This window comes from Microcaecilia unicolor, chromosome 6 (genome assembly GCF_901765095.1).
Source record: "Microcaecilia unicolor chromosome 6, aMicUni1.1, whole genome shotgun sequence".
Taxonomy (NCBI): Eukaryota; Metazoa; Chordata; class Amphibia; order Gymnophiona; family Siphonopidae; genus Microcaecilia; species Microcaecilia unicolor.
This window is the reverse complement of record NC_044036.1, coordinates 64,078,722-64,099,069: the sequence shown is the minus strand read 5'-3', so window position 1 is coordinate 64,099,069 and position 20,348 is coordinate 64,078,722. Positions and strand designations below refer to the sequence as shown.

General features: G+C 44.2%; 1 protein-coding gene across 2 annotated transcripts in view; it reads left to right on the top strand.

Moving 5' to 3' along the window:
* Nucleotides 1-20,348, top strand: part of COL24A1 (collagen type XXIV alpha 1 chain) — an 804,368-nt gene that overhangs the window by 107,295 nt on the left and 676,725 nt on the right. For both annotated transcript variants that reach the window (XM_030205800.1, XM_030205801.1), the window contains one exon: nt 7,723-7,776. In XM_030205800.1, the coding sequence (XP_030061660.1) occupies nt 7,723-7,776 (54 nt within the window). The remainder of the gene's footprint in view (nt 1-7,722; nt 7,777-20,348) is intronic.

Genomic DNA, 20,348 nt, shown 5'->3' with positions numbered 1-20,348 from the left:
GATATAGGAAAGAGACATGCTTTTCAGGAAGCACAGTGCTCTGACCCTGACCTGGAAGCCCTGATGGAGAGGGCTGATTAGCCAACCAATGAGACTGGTAAAGATCGTATCGTATGAAAAGGGGGCTTGTTGTACAGAAAGACTGATCTGTTGATCCTAATAGGCCCTAAACAGCTGACAAGCAGCTTATAGTGCCCAGGACACACAGAGAGCAACTTCTACAGATTGCACATGGCATTCCATTAGCAGGACATCGGGGGATTACACGCATATGCATTAGATTGACCCAGAACTTCTACTAGCAGGGAGTATCTTGAGCCGTAACTGACTATTGTCGAACCTGTGATGCATGCCAAAGAGCAGGTAAAACCCAAGCTCCCCTGAAACCTTTACCTATTATCAGTGAGCCCTTTGAGAGATTAGCTGTGGACATAGTGGAGCCTCTAGCTGTTCCTAGCTGGACTGGGAAAAGATATATATTGACAGTGGTGGACTTTGCTACCAGATATCCTGAAGCGGTAGCCTTATCCACCATAGAATCAGAGAAAATTGCCACTGCTGTGCTAGAAATATTTTCCTAGGTAGGATAGCCACAAGAAATACTCTCAGACCAAGGAACACAGTTTGTGTCTGAGCTGATCCAAAAGCTGTGGGCACACTGTGGAGTGAAATCTGTACATATCACACCATATCACCCTGAAACTAATGGGTTGGTGGAGAGATTTAATGGTACATTAAAGCATATGTTAAAGACTTTCGTAGACTCAGGAGACCATGACAGGAAAAAATACTTGCCCTACGTATTGTTTGCATACAGGGAAGTAGCAGCAGTCTACAGGGTTCTCCCCATTTGAGTTGCTTTATTGCCGGAGGGTGAGAGGGCCCCTTGACCTAATAAGAGAACATTGGAAGGGGAAAGTTGATACCTCTGACACCCCTGTAATCGAATATGTAGTTAATATGCGGCAGAGATTAGAAGAACTTGTTGGCTTTGTCAGAGATTACTTGCAGCAGCCCAGACTAAGCAAAAGACCTGGTATGATCGTAAGGCCCGGAAAATGAGGGCCAACAGGTGCTTGTTTCAGTCCCAGTTCGTCAGAATAAACTTCAAGCTAATTGGACGGGACCTTACAAGGTCAAAAGGCGCCTGAATGATACAAACTATGTTATATCTATGGACTCTCAAGACAGGAAGCAATGTACCTTTCATGTTAAAGGCCTGTGCAAATTGCATAGCTGTGGTGCTAGCTGTGTGCAGCCCATTAGAAGATAGCCCATACCTGACCTCCTAGCAGAGACATTATCAGAGGGATTGGACACTAAAGAGAGACCAACTAAATGTACAGACTGTGGAAAAACCTTCAGTCAAAAGGTAGAACTACTAGACGAACAGGAAACATGTATAAAAGACACACATTTTACATGCTCTAAGTATGAGAAATGAGTTAATGCAGCACATGAAAAATAGTAAAGAAACTGGATTATGTACAAGTATAGAGTGTGGGAAAAGCTGTGCCAATAAAGCAAACATTACAGAATATCAGAAAAAACATTGATATTAGAATATCTTTATGTCCTGGTTGTGACAGTAGCTTCAACCATGAAGAAAGCTCCACAAGAAATGCAAAATTTCACCCAGGAGAGAGACCAGTTTCAAGTAAGGAGTGTAAGAAAAGTTTCTGTTCCTGGAAATTATTGTCAAAGCTGCAGGTAAGAAACAGTTTACACGCACTGAGTTTAGGAAAAGCTTTATTCATAAATCACAGCTAACAAAGCACCAGAGAAGACACACAGGAGTAAAACCATTCACATGTGCTGAGTGTGGTAAAAGATTCTGTCAGATGTTACTTCTCACTATTCACAAAATGAAGCATAAAGGATTAAAACTGTTGTCATGTACTGAGTGTGGTAAATCTTCTGTTATAAGCACCGGTAGGGCAATGAACGTGGCAAAACTGATGGCCTCTCCAGAAAAGAAGAGCCAGAACCACTCTGACACTGGACTGTCAAGACCCGATCAGCGGTCTGTAGAGGCCGCAGTCCGGGGTCTCTCTCTTAGGGCAGGTGGAGGTGTCAAGAGAAGAAACAGCGTATTTTAAGCCTGTAAAATGTATTGGATATTTCCCTGCCTTGATTATGGCCTGAAGTGTATTTCTCCTATTTGGCCAGCAGGTGGTGGTTCTTTGCTGTAAAGCTGTTACAGACAACTGAACGTTCTTTTCTTTAGTTTAACACAAACAAGAAGCAAGAAGCAGTATATTTTTGAAATCTTGTTGGCTGGGCTCTGATTGGCCCAAGTGCTCATTCCCGTTAGGCACCATCTTCTTCTCCCACTGTGACCTGCCTCTTGATGCAACTTCCTTTTTCCTCAGAGGCGGGATGCAGTAGTGAAGAGGCCAGTGCTAGCAGCACCGCGACAGGGCAGCCTATGGGAATCACTACCGCCTTTTGGAAAAAAAATAAGGTAAAGGGTTGAGGAGGGAAGGGGGAGATGCTAGACTGGGCACGGGGACATGGATGGGAGCGGCATTTCATCTCTGCCTCAGGCAGCACATTGTCTTGGGCTGCCCCTGGTTACCGTTCACACTGCAGCACTGTGGAGGCTGCTGCTTTTAGTGGCTTTGTCTTCTGCATCAAACATTGCTCTTAGTTGTCTGTGTCTTAAGTTGTTCAGACTGACCCCTGAGGCAGGTGCTGCATCTGCCGAAATACGGTCCGTGTCGGGTCCTCTTGTTTTAGTTATTTATTAAATCTGCTGTGAACTGTATCTCCCTGGTGGATTTGGTCATTGTGCCATTTTCTACTCTTGCTTTGGTTTCTGTGCGACAGTCTTTAGGTTGCCCACCCCTGACCTAGGGTGTTGGATACTATTTGGCCAGCTCTGGCAGGCTAAGTGGCAGAAGGCAAGCAGCAAGCTCCCACTATACTGGAGAGATCCCAGGGCTGAGTCTGTCTGTCCTTGAGTGTCTCCTCCCCTCTCAGCGATGTCATCCAGCAGAGTCAGTAGCTGCTAGATGAAACCATCGGAATGTCCTTGGAGGAGTGGCAGAAGGCAAGCAGCAAGCTCCCACTATACTGGAGAGATCCCAGGGCTGAGTCTCCAAATTACTTGAGCGTGCTGTTCACCACCGCTGCCTTGATTTTCTCTCCTCACATGCTATTCTTGACCCACTACAATCTGGTTTTCGCCCTCTCCACTCAACCGAAACTGCGCTTACTAAAGTCTCCAATGACCTATTACTGGCTAAATCCAGAGGTCTCTATTCCATCCTCATTCTTGATCTTTCCACTGCTTTAGACACTGTCGATCACAGCATACTCCTCGATACCCTGTCCTCACTTGGATTCCAGGGCTCTGTCCTTTCCTGGTTCTCTTCCTACCTCTCCCTCTGCACCTTCAGTGTTCACTCTGGTGGATCCTCTTCTACTTCTATCCCTCTGCCTGTCGGCGTACCTTAGGGTTCTGTTCCTGGTCCCCTCCTCTTTTCTATCTACACTTCTTCCCTTGGTTCATTAATCTCATCCCATGGCTTTTCCTACCATCTCTATGCTGATGACTCCCAAATCTACCGTTCTACCCCTGATATCTCACCTTGCATCCAAACCAAAGTTTCAGCATGCTTGTCTGACATTGCTGTCTGGATGTCTCAATGCCACCTGAAATTAAACATGACCAAAACCGAGCTTTTCATTTTCCCCCCCAAACCCACCTCCCCACTCCCCCCGTTTTCTGTTTCTGTTGATGGCTCTCTCATTCTCCCTGTCTCCTCAGCTCGAAACCTTGGGGTCATCTTTGACTCTTCTCTCTCCTTCTCTGCTCATATCCAGCAGATCGCCAAGACCTGTCGTTTCTTTCTTTACAACATCCGTAAAATCCGTCCCTTTCTTTCCGAGCACTCTACCAATACCCTTATCCACACCCTTGTCACCTCTCGTTTAGACTACTGCAATCTGCTTCTTGCTGGCCTCCCACTTAGTCACCTCTCCCCTCTCCAAACGGTTCAAAACTCTGCTGCCCGTCTCGTCTTCCGCCAGGGTCGCTTTACTCATACTACCCCTCTCCTCAAATTGCTTCACTGGCTCCCTATCTGTTTTCGCATCCTGTTCAAACTTCTTCTACTAACCTATAAATGTACTCACTCTGCTGCTCCCCAGTATCTCTCCACACTCGTCCTTCCCTACACCCCTTCCCGTGCACTCCGCTCCATGGATAAATCCTTCTTATCTGTTCCCTTCTCCACTACTGCCAACTCCAGACTTCGCGCCTTCTGTCTCGCTGCACCCTACGCCTGGAATAAACTTCCTGAGCACCTACGTCTTGCCCCATCCTTGGCCACCTTTAAATCTAGACTGAAAGCCCACCTCTTTAACATTGCTTTTGACTCGTAACCACTTGTAACCACTCGCCTCCACCTACCCTCCTCTCCTCCTTCCTGTACACATTAATTGATTTGATTTGCTTACTTTATTTTTTGTCTATTAGATTGTAAGCTCTTTGAGCAGGGACTGTCTTTCTTCTATGTTTGTGCAGCGCTGCGTACGCCTTGTAGCGCTATAGAAATGCTAAATAGTAGTAGTAGTAGAGTCTGTCTGTCCTTGAGTGTCTCCTCCCCTCTCAGCGATGTCATCCAACAGAGGCTGTAGCTGCTAAATGAAACCATTGGAATGTCCCTGGAGGAACCATTTTTCAGGGGTTTTTTTTTGTTATAATCAGAAACCCAAAATTCCCCCAGGAGTGTTTTATTGGGGTTTTCAGGTTCTAATAAAAAAATCAGAAGCCCTATATATAATACAGAGTGCAATTTTCATAGCAATATTTGGAGTAAAAATAATTTTATTTACCTAAATCAACTTCATAAAAATTGTCCACTTTGGTAGACATTTATTTATTTAGTTAGCTTTACCCTCCTTGAGGTGAAGGTTTCTTTTTTTTTGGTGGGGGGGGGGGGGGGGGTCTAAGGAGAAATGAACATGCATAGTTTTGGATTTTCAAACTTACATTTTTTGTTCTGGTTTGAGAAAGTACCTAAAGAAAAGGTAGGTGTAGTTCTCTGTGAATATTTTTCCCTTAGGTTATTTTCAAACCGTGAATGATCTGTTTCCTGAAGAGGAATTCTTACCTGTTTCACTTGTTTTCCATATATCAGTTTGTTTATACATTTGTCGATGTTAACTTTATTTAAAAAACACTTAGCCCTCCATTGCACCAGGTAATCCACTTTGGTTAAAGTGAGATATGAATGTGGAAAATAAATAAATAAACAATATGTGTATATATATATGTGTATGTATATATATATATATATATATATATATATATATATATATATAGATAGATAGATATATTTATATAGATAGATAGATATATTTATATATATCATACATGAGTTTGCACCTCGTGACATTTTCATTGTTGACGAAAATGGTCTCTACTGGCGAGCGATTCCTGATGGAACACTTGCATTCAAACAAGCCAAAACTAACGTCGAAGGACCGACTGACGATCCTCCTTTGCTGCAATATGGATGGAAGTGAGAAGTTGGAACCCCTCGTCATTGGAAGGAACAAACAGCCCCGTTGCTTCAAGAATGTTAAGCGACTTCCTGTGTCATACGAGGTTAACGCAAATTCATGGATGACTGGGGAAATTTGGAAGCAGTGGCTAAAGAAGTTAGACACTAGAATGCGGGCACAAAAGCGTCAGATTTTGTTGCTTTGTGATAATTGTACTGCACACAGTGATGATGTCAGGCTTTCTAATGTCAAGGTAGTCTTCCTGTCACCAAACACTACCTCTTTGATCCAACCTATGGATCAGGGCATAATAGCCAATTTCAAACAACATTATGGGGCTCTTGTGCTACGTCATCTGATGAGCGTTATGGATGACCAGACTGGCAAGGATAAACATGTTGTTGAACTGGCTCGTAATCTATCACTGTTGGATTCCCTACATATGCAGAAAGAAGCCTGGAATCATGTTACAAAGACAACCATTGTGAACTGCTACAAGCGGGCAAGCTTTGTTAAGGATGTGGAGAGGGACGAAACAGATGCAGCTGTTGCAAACACGTCAGATGAACAGGCTATTGACATCCCAGCCGGTGCTACTGAAGAGGAGTTTCATCACTACTTAGCTGTTGATTATGATCTACAAACAGCTGAAGACAGCACTGATGTAGAGATATGTGCCTACATGCAGGCAATGGCTGATGATGAAACAGATGATGAAATGAGCAGCGAGGCACATGCTAACGAAATTCAACAACCTCCTCTCACTTTTGCAAGACCGCTGCACACATGCATTTTTTTGGTCCCAGACCCTTGCATTAAGCGGATTGCACCATAGACTATGTCTGCCAGATGGTAAAAACTGTCATAGCACTGACATCCAGTGGCCTCCAGATAGGCCCGCACGGTGCTGAGACTCTCCAGCGCTCTTGCAGAAGTGACAGGATGTTGTTGAACTTCGTCAGCATGTGCCTCGCTGCTCATTTCATCATCTGTTTCATCATCAGCCGTTGCCTGCGTGTAGCCGCATATCTCGACATCAGTGCTGTCTTCAGCTGTTTGTAGATCGTAATCAACAGCTACATAGTGATGAAGCTCCTCTGTTCATCTGACGCATTTGCAACTGCTGCATCTATTTTGTCCCTCTCCACATCCTTACCAAAGCTTGCCCGCTTGTAGCAGTTCACAATGGTTGCCTGTGTAACATGATGGTAGGAAGCACTGAAACAACCTAATTTTCAGCACCAAAGTCATCAGCGTCTTGTTTCTCACCATGCTGTTTCTTGAATTTTATGCTGTTCTTCTCCTTCCATCTTTCCAACCATCCAACTGTGGCTTTGAATTCAGTTAGTCCAAGACTTTCAGCTAGCTGGTTAGCTTTCTCCAGAAGCAGTGGACCACTGACAAGAAAGTTTCTGCTCCTGACACGAGAAAACCATCGAAGAAGAGCATATTTTACCTCCTCAGCTTTTCCCACCCATTTTCATTTCCGTTGTGGATTTGTATTGTTTTGCCAGTCTTCCAGAAGCTGGGTTTTTTTTCTTCAAGACGTGTGAAATTTCACTGGGATTGACACCATATTCTTTAGCAATAGATGCTTGACTTTGTTTGTTTTCTAATTTTTTAAGAACTTCTATTCGTACCTGTAATAGAAATTGTAAACCTCATAGGCGCTCAGGGATCACTTGTGGTATATCAAGTTTTGTTTAATTTTTGTAAAATGCATGTAAAGATTCAGAAAGTTCAACATGTGTTTTGATTTTGTGAGCCTTTTGATCTTTTGTTTGCTGTGTTGGTGTGTTTATCACAGTTTGAATATTTTTTCCTTGTTTTATTTGCACCAAGTATATTCACTGCTTAAAATAATAGAAACCTGTTACATTTTTAAAAATGAAATTGCCCCACCTTCCAATATCCATGGAAAAGGCTCAGACTTAAGTTTGTCTTTAAGGCACTAATTTAGTTTCCTACATTTAAACCGAAAACATTTTAGAAAACATAAATCCTCTAACAAATGTCCTTGGAGCAGACAGCTAGTTTGTGCCAAGACAAGAAAAGGGCACCGCAGTCTCATCTTTTGTATTCAGAATGTGTAAGGTCTGAATAATTATTAAACATCTTTTGGGAGCTGAACCTGAGAATTAAGTATATTTTGAAATTGAAAGATCTGTTCACCATTTGTCTTAACTACTATATTTCTTCTCTCTTAAGGGTCCCACAGGTCCTCTAGGATTACCAGGTCCCTCAGGGAAAAGAGGTCCAAGGGTGAGTAGAAAAGTCATAATTTTCAGTGTTTGCATAGTCTTTCATGGTTGAAGTGTAACATACTTTTTTCCTCACTACAGAGAACAGATGCTTTTCAGAAAAGAAAGCACAATGGAACTCTTTGATGTTAGGGAACAATTGCTATAGTCTTAATAAGAAAGCAATGTCAAAAAATAACTATAGAAATGTGTTTGGGTTGTATAGCATAATGTCAACACCTCCCAAAGAAAGGTAGTAGAGTTTTTGAGAACTTTAACAAAGTTTTTCATAGCAATGATGCTGCTTCTGGTAGCATTAGTCTTCTGTGTTCCAGTGATCTCATCTCAGCAGTCATAGGTCAGGTTCATTTTCTTTTCAGAATGAAAGAGAGTGGTTGGCAGGAAAGGCTTCATGCATTATCACAGGCTGTAGTTAGATTAGAAAACATTCCAAATAGAGGAAATATTTTTGGCCAAGGAAATCACATTAACAGATGAGAAAATGTGCTCTCAAGAAAGTGTATTTTCTAAGTTCTTGTTATATCATCCTGTTACCTGTACACAAATCTGCATACCTTTGCATGTTTATCTAGCTGAGTTTAAATACTTGCTGCCTGATATTCAGAGTGATTTAAATGACCAGGAAAGGCTCCTGGCCATTTCCTGGTCTGTTCACGCTTTCCAAAAATACTAGGACTAGGGGGCATGCGATTAAACTACAGTGTAGTAAATTTAAAACAAATTGGAGAAAATGTTTCTTCACCCAACGTGTAATTAAACTCTGGAATTCATTGCCGGAAAATGTAGTGAAGGCGGTTTGCTTAGCAGAGTTTAAAAAGGGGTTAGACGGTTTCCTAAAGGACAAGTCCATAAACCGCTACTAAACGGACTTGGAAAAATCCAAAATCCCAGGAATAACATGTATAGAATGTTTGGGAAGCTTGCCAGGTGCCCTTGGCCTGGATTGGCCGCTGTCGTGGACAAGATGCTGGGCTCGATGGACCCTTGGTCTTTTCCCAGTATGGCATTACTTATGTACTTATGTACTTATGTTTGGGGCTAGGCGGCAATATTCAGTGGCACTTAAACCAGACAGTACTGCTAAATGGCCAACCCCTAACTGGCTAGTTTAGGGGCAGGCTGAGGGTGGAGACTAAGCAGAGCATAGCCCTAGCCGGTTAGCGACAATATTCAGTTTGATAATGGGCTAGGAAGCACATGAAGTTTGGACAGAAAAAAAAGCTGTCCTAACTTTATGTGGGGACTTTAACTGGGGCACTAGTCTGAATATCGACTAGTCTGAATATTGACTGGTGCCTGGTTAAACTAAGTCCAACAGGCCCCCCTGATCTTGATTCCCCCCCCCCATCCCACCCCCGTAGACTGACCCCTACCCACCTATAGAAGTCTATGGTGGTCGAGAATGAAAATGAATACTACGAAGCTGCTGCTACAGATCACGGCATTCATTTTGGATAGGAGGACAAGGCTGGGCAGGAGCAAGCAGTGTGCCTACAGGGGATGGGGCTTCAGAAACCTTAGGGGGGGTGGGGGGATCAGATTGGGATGTTTTGATGATCTGGGTGGTGGAAGGGGGCACCAGATCTGGCCCCCTTATATTTTTTGTATGTGGGTCCCAGCCAATATTCAGCTGGGATCCACATAAGTGTCTTATGCGGTTCCCGGCTGAATATCAACCACTACTACTACTACTTAACATTTCTAGAGCGCTACCAGGGTTACGCAGCGCTGTACAATTTAACAAAGAGAGACAGTCCCTGCTCAAAGAGCTTACAATCTAATAGACAAGTGAACGGTCGGTCCGATAGGGGCAGTCAAATTGGGGCAGTCTGGATTCACTGAACGGTAGGGGCTGCATAAGCTCCAGTGGCCACTGTATCATGAATTAGTTCTGGATATTTAGTGCTAGTGCTCAGACGTGGCCCAGCACTGAATATCCAGGGCTAATTCTGCCCGTGGAGGTCAGCATTAAAAAAAAAACTGCTGACCACCGTGGGCTGAGTGCCGATCAGTTGGTTGTTGTGTCTTAAGTTTTGAAATGCTTTCACTCACATATTTAAGGACGCTGTCATTCCTCAAGGCAACCTAAATTACTGTTACACTGTAGAGAAGTTGGGGCATGAGGAGCTTGTTAAGAGGTTTATTGACACGTGAAGATTATATTGTGATCAATTGTGAATCCTTACTGCCCGGATAAATTTCTTTCCTGCCAGCATACAGACTGTTGTCATTTGAATCGCGCTGCTATTGCTGTCATCAGCACTTTCTAACATAGGGAGACCTTGCTACGAGGCGTCTAGTTCAGCGCTGGGCCACAGGACACTTATCAGCTGTGAGTCCTTACTACCCGGACAAACTTCTCTCCTAATACCATACAGACTGTTGTCATTTGAATCGTGCTGCTAGTTCTGATGTCAGCACTTTTTAAAAACATAGGGAGACTTTGATCTGTGGTGTCACGCCTCAGGCATTGCACTGAAGGGGCTTGCCAAAAGGGCACTTCCCTTTTTGCATCCCTTTATGGAAAATCTGATGGCATTGGGTGAAGTTCCTCAGAGTAGGGCAGCTCCACTGTCCTTTGTCTGCACTGGACAGTTTGTAAGTGTGAGTTTTACCATGCTGCATTAAGTGAACTTTGTTCCTTGGCTCTGCTGCTTATTGACTTGTGTGCTGTTCTTCTGCCCTCATACTGCTGCTCTCAATCCTTATTATAATCTCTCATAGGATTAATCGCTGAGTTCCTGCCCGTACAACCTTGTTCCATTCAAGCTTCTCTCATTCACATGCAAGGCAAGGAACCTCATTCTTCAGATACCATATACTCACTTTTCCTTCAATTAGTTTGGTCTCCACCTCCTACCTCTCTATTTCAATTGGGTATGTAAATGCTAGGTTGATGGTCAATCAAACTGATGTTATTAGGGATTGGTTGGTGGAGAAACCATTTGGGTTGTTGCTGGTCTCTGAAACGTGGCTTCATTCAACAGAGGATCCTTTATTCAAAGCTTTATATCCCCTGGGTTACAAGGTCCTTTATCGAATTAGAACTAAACATAGAGGGGGTGGAATCGCCATCATTTATAAGGCCTTCTTCAAAGTAGAACTATTGTCCCAACTGTACTTTTCTGATCTCAAGATTATTGTCTGCAAATTAAGTGATGCTCCAGGAAGCCTGTCTGCCTCAGAAAGCTGTTTTACTGAATTTGTCTCAAATATTTGTGTTAAATTTGCTAATGTTTTATTAGTAGGTGATATTAATTTGCATTTTGATAACCCTAGGGATTTTAAGACAAAGAGCTTACTTGATTTTCTCACCTCCTGACAATTCCTTCTGCCACATTTTCAGTCCTCCCACATTAGGGGTCATCTGCTGGATCTGCTGGCTTAAAGAACTGTGCATAAGAAGAATTTCTACCTGGGTGATCCATCCTGGTGCCATATCCCTTGTTCAGACCATAAGACTCTGGAGTTCACTCTTTACTGGAGGGAAGCTACTAGAACTTTTCAGTCCACTGTCACTTTTTCTCCTTTTAAATCGAGAGGCAGAATTGATCCTGTAAAATTCTGGTCTGGAATCTTTGATGGTGCACAGCTGCTACATGCAGACAGCAAGGATTTCTTGTGTAAGTGGGATGAATTATATAGTTCTACCCTGGATAGTATGGCTTCCATCAGAGTTTTGCCCAAACTCATTCATAGGTGTCACCCTGGCCCAATCAAGATATTCTTCTCCTGAAGAGGCAGTGTAGAAAAATAGAGAGAAAGTGGTCCAAACATAAATCTGACGAGAACAAAATGCTTTGGAGGAAGGCTATCGGGGATTATAAGAAAAAGATTGTAGAAACTAAAACCCTTTACTATAAAGAGCAAATTGGTTGCATCCACTTAAATATCCATAAGTTCTTTAGCCTTCTTAGAGGCTTCTGTCGACTGAAAACGTAACATCAGTAACTGTAGTCATTCTCTCTTCTAATCAATTAGCCACATATGTCAAACAAAAAGTAACTAAAATTAATGGGGCTATACTGCAACTTAAGGCCACTAGCATTCAATCTCACGTCATGCAGCCTAGTCTGGATGCTGGTATTACAGTTGATGTACTGTGGTCCTCCTTTCTGCTACCCTTTCACGAGTCTGTCAAATCCTTTCTCAAAAAATATTCTTCCTCACATTGCCTTCTGGATGCTTGTACGAATTATTCTTCAAGCTCATATCTCGTGCTGATTCAGGGTACTTTTCCTCAGTGGAAAGGTTCTTTCCGTTTAATTCCAAGGATCAGTCCAGACAAATGGGTTGTGACCATCCACCAGCAGGTGGAAATAGAGAACTCTGAGTTGTGCATCATAAGCTCCTGCGCTTAGCAACCAAGCCAGTATTCTTTACCTCTAGCAGGCGGGATAGCAGCTCCTGTGTGCTGTTGTGACTTCAGTGTGGCTCCTGTCATACTTGCAGGCAGGGCCGGTCTTAGGGCGAGGCGACCGAGGCGGCCGCATAGGGCCCCGCGCTCAAGGGGGCCCCGCGCGGCGCGCCTGGGGTCGCCCCGCCTGCTGCTCGATTGCTCTTCAGTAAAAAAATTGAGAAGCGCCGAGTAGCAAGCCTCGTGTCTGCCCTGCTACAAATCTCCTGCACATCGTCGGGCCGGCCTTTCCGCATTAAGTCCCGCCCTCCTCTGAGGTAATAGGCTCTTCCCGCATTAAGTCCCGCCCTCCTCTGAGGTAATAGGCTATTACCTCAGAGGAGGGCGGGACTTAATGCGGGAAGGCCGGCCCGACGATGTGCAGGAGATTTGTAGCAGGGCAGACACGAGGCGCTGCCTGCTACTCGGCGCTTCTCAATTTTTTTTTTAAAGTTAGTGGGTGCAGCAGAACAGAGTTCTTAGGTGGGTGGGGACGGGGGGGGACTCAGATGGGAGAAGGGTGTGGGATGGGGGTTCTCAGTTGGGGGAAGGGGGTAAGGGGGACTCAGATGGGAGAAGGGTGTGGGATGGGGGTTCTCAGATGGGAGAAGGGGGCTGGAACTGGGGTTTGAGAAGGGGCCATATGGGAAATGGGGGCCATGCATGGGGCTGGTGGGAAAATGGGGCATGCATGGGTCAGGTGGGAGAATGGTTCTGGGGCTGAAAAGGGTGGTTCTAATACAAGGCATGTGGATGAAGGGGGCTGGAACTGGGGGCTGAAAAGGAGGGTAGGTGGGATAAGGGGGCTAGTACTGGGACTGGAGGCGGAAAAGGGGCAGGGGCTGAAACTGTGGGTACTGGGGGCTGAAAAGGAGATAGGGAGAAGTGGCTGGGGCTGAAGCTTGGGACTGGTGAGAGAAAAGGGCTGGGGACTGGGGTTGAAACTGGGGGCTGAAAAGGGGACAGGGAGGAGTGGTTGGGGGCTGAAGCTCGGGACTGGTGGGAGAAAAGGGCTGGGGCTGAAACGGGGGACTGGTGGGATAGTGGGGCTGGAACTGGGGGCTGAAAAAAGGGGCAGAGAGAGGGGCAGATCCTAGATGGAAGGGGGAGCGAGAGGGAGGGCAGACCCGGATGGATGGGAGAGGGAGGGCAAATGGTGGATTGAAGGGGCAGAGAGAAGGGGAAGACAGTGGATGGAAGGGATAGAAAGGGCAGACAGTGAATGGAAGGGGCAGAGATAGAGGGCAGATGTGCACGGAAGGGGCAGGGAGAGAGGGCAGACATTGGATGGAGGGGACAGCAGAGAGGGCAGACACTGGATGGCAGAGAGAGAGTGAAGACAGATGCTGGATGGAAGACAGTGAAAAGAAGATGAGGAAAGCAGAAACCAGAGACGACAAACTGTAAATAAAATATGTATTTTTATTTTTTTGCTTTAGGATATTAGTATTGTAGCTGTGTTAATAAATGTTTATAATGGAACATGTAAATAAGGTAATCTTTTTATTGGACTAATTTTAATACATTTTGACAAACTTTCAGAGAACAAAGCCCCCTTCCTCAGGTCAGGATAGGATACTGTAACAGCTCTATACTGTATTGACCTGAGGACGGAGGTTTTGGCCTCTGAAAGCTAAATGTATTAGTCCAATAAAATGGTATTATTTTATTTTCTATATTTGTTTTATTTCTATTTGTTAATTTGTAAAGTGGTGATTGGTATTTGTTAGTTTTTTTTCAAATTTACATCTGTTGTCTTTATATTTTGCACAGTACTAGGGGACATTTTCTGTTTCTGTGGTGTTGAATGCAGAGTCTGGCATCTTGGGGGTTCAGTTTAATTTTTGTCTAAATAGAAAGTTTAAATATTACTACTTATTCTATAGTGGATTAGGGTGTATCTGTGTTTGTGAAAAAGACATGGTTTTCAGTTGGCATTGACTGTGCAGGATCGACAAGCCCTGGAGCTGGGGGCCTTGGAGCTCGGAGGGAGGGGTGGCCGGCTCTGGAGCTAGGGTGGGGGCGGAGCTAGGGTGGGGCGGAGCTAGGGTGGGGCCCCGTCAAATTGGTCTGCATAGGGCCCCGCACTTGCTAAGACCGGCCCTGCTTGCAGGTTCAATTGAGTTTGGGGTTGAGAATATCCTGTGCCTTAGGTGTAAACCTAGTGGTTTAGGTCCCTCCCTGCTCCCCTGTTGTCACTTTCTACCTCTTTATCTTGGTCTTCTCTTCTTTTTCTCCTGTATCTAAAAAAACAAAACAGCCACTGTGGTTCTTTTTGAGCACGCTTGTGCCATGAGAAGATTGTGGGGCTTCAGTGCCTTGGAGGTCACGAGACTGGCTATTTTCTATATTTATTATTTCTATGAGTATATTTATTAGTCTTGTGTGCTTCAGGGTTAAGCTCTTGGCTACCGGTTCCTGCACGCTTTGCTTTTCTTCTGTGGAAATGCTGCTTTTGCCTACTTTGGCCATCAGTACTCCATCTCTAGGAGTTCAATCTGGCCCTGCTCCAGTGGTGATTTTCATAAGCTCAGCTCCAATAGCTCCTGTTCTTCACGAGGCGTGAGCGGCCATTTTGTCAGCGGGTTCCTCGTCTGCTACCATATCCTAGGATGTTGGGTTTGCAGAGGTAGAAGTCTCTGCCAAAATTTGGTTTTATTATATCAGATCTTTTTATTAGTCAGCTCAAGCTGCCTCTCCTTCTTCCTCTCGTTGCTTTTGAGGAGCAGCTTCCTAAGAAATGAAAAGTTTCCATTTTCCAGGATTTAGAGAATGTTCCTCCTAGGGACTCAGAAGAGGTTTATATGTGTATTCTGATTGCCATAGTTCTGCTGATGGCCCTGACTTGGACATTTCAGAGTCAGACGGGTGTGATGATCCTACTGTAGCTAGGCTGTTTTTGAGAGCAGAGTTGCCTTTGTTGATCACAAAATCTATGGAGGCTTTAAACATTTCTTCCCCTGCTTCTTATTCCTCTGGTCCTGCTCCATCTATTATGTCATGTACTAAGAGACGTCCTGTATCTTTCCATATTCGTGAGGTTATGCAGGAGCTTATTTCAGGTCAGTGGGAGACTCCTGATTCTAACCAGGTGGCTCACGCTATGTCCAAATTATATCCCCTTCTGCTGTCTGATTTAGAGCAGTTTGCTCTGTTTAAGGTGGATGCCCTTATTATGGCAGTTACTAAACATATCACTATCCCTGTTGAAGGTGGCACTGCATTAAAGGATATTCATGACCGCAAGCTTGAGGCTACCTTGAAGCCTGCCTTTCAACTAGCTGCGTTAAATTGTTAGGCTGCAATTTCTTCTTGTTTTGTAGCCAGGGCTTCTTTATTGTGGACTCAACAATTATCCATGTTGGACTCACTTCTAGACTTTCGCCCTACCCTAGAGACGGGGTTGTCCTATTTGTCAGATGCTCTTTATGATAATCTGAGTGTCAGCTAAGGGTATGGCCTTGGCCGTCTCACAGCAACGCAGGCTATGGTTGAGGCATTGGGCTGCTGATGTGGCATCCAAATCTTGTCTGGTGAAGTTGCCCTTTCAGGGGAAACTACTCTTTGTTGCAGACTTGGAGAAGTTTTTTAAAGATCTGGGAGATTCCAGGGTTCAGCAGCTACCTGAGGACAAGCCTAAGCCTCATTCCTACTACTACTACTACTACTTATCATTTCTATAGCGCTACTAGACGTACGCAGCGCTGTACACTTGAACATGAAGAGACAGTCCCTGCTCGACAGAGCTTCCGGGTGGCTAAGTCTTGTTTTCAAGAAGTGCGGAGGCATAGACCAAAGAAGGCTAGTGCTTCCGCTCAAAAACCTCACTTTCCTCATACTCGGTCTTCCTTTCGAGGAGGTAAGAATCCCTTTTCTGCTTCCTCAAGAACCTCTTCCACTTAGCAGCACTTGCAGTGACAGGGTCGATGTTCATTCCTTGTATGTAGACATAGGTGGGCGTCTTTCCCGCTTTCACAAGGAGTGGATCACCATTACTGCAGACCAATGGGTCCTTGATATCATTCTCCATGGCTACAAGCTAGAATTTTCAAAGCCACTAGCAGATCTTTTCATGCTATCCCCTTGCGGCAGCTCTGCAAAGAGTCGGGCAGTGCTACCTATCGCCATTTACTATGTTACTATGTTATATTACTCTCTTTAAGGAGACTGGGGGCCATTCAGCCCGTTCCTCAGGCAGAGAGGGGCATGGGTTGATATTCCATCTATTTTGTCCTCCCAAGGAAAGAAGACTCTCTCTGCCCGGTTCTGGATCTCAGAGGGGTGAATAAATCTCTGAGTGCTGCACTTCTGCATGGAGACTCTTTGTTCTGTCATAGTTTCGGAGCCCATTATCTCTATCACTCTGCACAGGGCCACTGGTCGAGAGTGGAGGCTTCCTGGTCCATCAACTGGAACTTTCAGCTGTCTGGAAAGTTCTACTAGCCTTTGCGTATTCTTGGACAATATCACAGCCATGTCTTACATCAACATACAAGGAGGAACAAAGAGTGTATCTCTAGCCCAGGAGGCGTGTTGTCTTTTTCAGTAGGTGGAATTGAACATTCTGATGATTTCAGCATCTCACATAGCGGGTTCACTGAACTCGCAAGACTGTTTTCCGACCCTCATGAGGCAGGGGTCCCTTCTGCATCCCAACCTCCAATATCTGGCCCTCACAGCTTGGATGTTGAAAGTGTAGAACTCGAATCCCTCAGATTGCCTGAGGGTGTCTCCCATATCTTGCAGGCTTTCAGGAAAGACTCCACTAAGAGATGTTAACAATTTTAAATGGAGAAGGTTTTCCGTCTGATGTGAGGGTAAGGCCTTATATCCCTTTTCTTTCTGTACACAAAAATTGCTTGAGTACCTACTGCACCTCTCTTGAGTCTGGTTTGAAACCAACTCTGTAAAGGTTCACCTTAGTGCAGTTGGCACTTATCAGCATATAGGGGGGCGAGTCTGTCTCTGTGCAGTGCTTAGTTGTTCGCTTCATGAGAGGTTTGTTGTTGACAAAGCTTCCTACCAAACCTCCAGTTGTTTAATGGGATCTCAACATAGACCTCACGCAGCTGATGAAAGCTCCTTTTGAGCCTCTGGATACCTGCCATCTGATGTTTTTGACCTGGAAAGTTGTATTTCTGGTGGCGGTCACTTCAGCTCGTTGAGTCGATGAGCTCCAAGCCCTAGTAGCTCACCTACCATATATTTAAATTTCATCACAACAGAGTAGTCCTCCGCACGCACCCCAAGTTCCATCCTAAGGTCATGTCGGAGTTCCTCCTTAACCAGGCAATTGTTCCTCCAACATTTTTCTCCAGGCCTCATTACTATCCTGGTGAAAGTGTACTATGTACTTTAGACTGCAGATGAACCTTAGCCTTCTATCTAGAGCGGACTAAAGCCCATAGACACTCCACCCAGCTTTTCGTTTCTTTTGACTTCAACAGGTTGGGGGTGGCCATTGGCAAACACACACCTTCAAATTGGATAGCAAACAGCATATCCTTTGCTTATGCCCAGGCAGGGCTGCCTCTTGAACATGTCACTACTCACAATGTTAGAGCCATGGCTATGTCAGTTTCGCACCTGAGATCAGCCTCCATAGAAGGAGATTTGCAAGGCTGCAATGTGGTCTTCAGTCCGCACATTCACACCCCACTACTGTTTGGATCAGGGCACCCGATGTGACAATCTGTTTGAACAGGCAGTTTTGCAGAATTTGTTCAGTGTCTAGAATACAATGCCACCCTCCTAGGCACTGTTTTGTTCTGTTCCAGGCTGCACCTACACCTAGTATGTATATTTTACATGGTGAAGAGGAATACATTATGGTAGTGCTTAAGGTTCCTGAGTAATGAGTTGGTTTGTAACATACATTAGGTCATCGACTATAAAGAGATCCTATTTGGCATAAAGTTTATAGTGGTAGTGCTTGATCATTGAAAGCAGAGAGATAAGCGGTCATACTATAAAAGTTCGGTTTTGTAAGGATCGTGTATAATATTGTTATTTAGTGTTTAAGATGGATGTTTATTGTATGCCTTCTTGAAAAGATCTGTTTTCAATAGCTTTCGGAAGATGGTTAGGTCTTTCGTTGTCTTTATGGTCTTCGGTAGTGCATTCCATAGCTGCGTGCAGATGTATGAGAAGCTAGTCGCGTATGTGGATTTATATTTTAGCCCTTTGCAGTTAGGATAGTGGAGGTTGAGGAATGTGCGTGATGATCTTTTTGCGTTCCTAATAGGTAGATCTATGAGGTCCGACATGTAGGTCGGGGCTTCCCCATAGACGATTTTGTAGACCAGGGTACAAACTTTGAACGCAATTTGTTCTTTTAGTGGGAGCCAGTGTAGTTTTTCTCTTAGGGGTTTGGCGCTTTCGTATTTTGCTTTCCCAAATATGAGTCTGGCTGCTGTGTTTTGAGCGGTTTGAAGCCTCTTAATGATTTGTTCTTTGCATCCGGCGTATATGGCATTGCAGTAGTCTACATGACTTAGTACCATTGATTGTACTAGGCTGCGGAATATTTCTCTTGGGAAGAAAGGTTTGATTCTTTTAAGTTTCCACATTGAGTAGAACATTTTCTTTTCTTTATTTTTCGCATGGTCTTCAAGTGTGAGATTTCGGTCAGTTGTGACTCCCAGTATTTTCAGGCTGTTTGAGACCGGAAGTGTGTAGTCTGGGGTGTTTATGGTATTGGGTTTGTTTGTGTTGTATGGTGAGGACAGGATGAGACATTGTGTTTTTTCTGCGTTTAGCTTTAGTTGGAATGCGTCCGCCCATGAGTTCATTATTTGGAGGCTGTGTGTGATTTCAATTGTGATTTCGGTTATGTCTTGTTTGAACGGGATGTATATCGTAACATCGTCTGCATAGATGTATGGGTTGAGTCCTTGGTTGGATAGCGATTTGGCTAAAGGTTTCATCATTAAATTGAAAAGGGTTGGTGAGAGCGGTGATACTTGTGGTACTCCGCATTCAGGTTTCCATGGTGTTGATGTTTTTGAGTTTGAAATCACTTGATATGTTCTTGCTGTTAAGAAGCCTTTAAACCATCTTAATACGTTTCCTCCAATCCCGAAGTAGTCTAGTATATTCGGGAGTATTTGGTGGCTGGCCATGTCAGACGCGCTGGACATATCAAATTGTAGGAGTTGGACATTGTTTCCAGTTGCAATTAGTTGTTTAAATTTGGTTATGAGAGTGGTTAGCACTGTTTCTGTACTATGGTTGGATCGAAATCCTGATTGTGATTCATGTAGTATTATGAATTTGTTTAAGTAATTGGTGAGTTGTTTGGTTATATATATATATATATATATATGTGTGTGTGTGTTTCAGGTTGGTTGAGGCTTTAGTCTCGACGTTTCAAGACTCAATTTTCCTTGCTTTCTTGTTTTCGGTGAGCCTGGTACTAGGGATTCCCACATGTGGGAATAATGCTGTCTGTTTGTACTCAGAGAAAGCAAAGATACTTATCTGTAGCTGGTGTTCTCCGAGGACAGCAGGCCATTTATTATCACATACCCTCCCACCTCCCCTAGGAGTTGCTTTTGGTTGTACTGTTTATGCTTTTCACCTGACTGAGAGACCCATGCTTGAGTATTGAGCGGGAAGGCACCAGCGCATGCTGAAACTTTCTCTAGTGCTAGCGAATCAGCGTCCACACCGGGGCTCTGTCGGATGATTCACCCATATGTGAGAATAAGCAGCCTACTGTTGTCGGAGAGCACCAGCTACAGTTAAGTATCTTTGTGTGGGACATACAGGAATCAATTAAAGAGGCTCCCTTCAAGGAGTGCAATTCTCTTGTCAATACAGCAGATAATTAGAGAAGATTAAGTCTGAGGAATGCTAAGTAAATATTTGATGGCTGAATTTTTTTCAGTGCTGACCATTCAATTGATTTACATGTTATATTATGAAACAGTTCCCTTCAAACATGAAATTATTTTTAGTATTGAATTGGCTAGTGTCTCAGAAATACTAATGAGGGGGTTGGAGACAGGAAAAGCTTGACCTACAGATTATGTTGGAAGACTTGGATTGATTTTAGAACAACAGCTGCCTACAATTAACACACAAGAGTCCCTGTGTATTCATTGTTTGTAATTACCCTAAAAATGCTGGCTAAATGTTTTGATTATAATGACCACGTTCTAGTTTATACAGTGGAT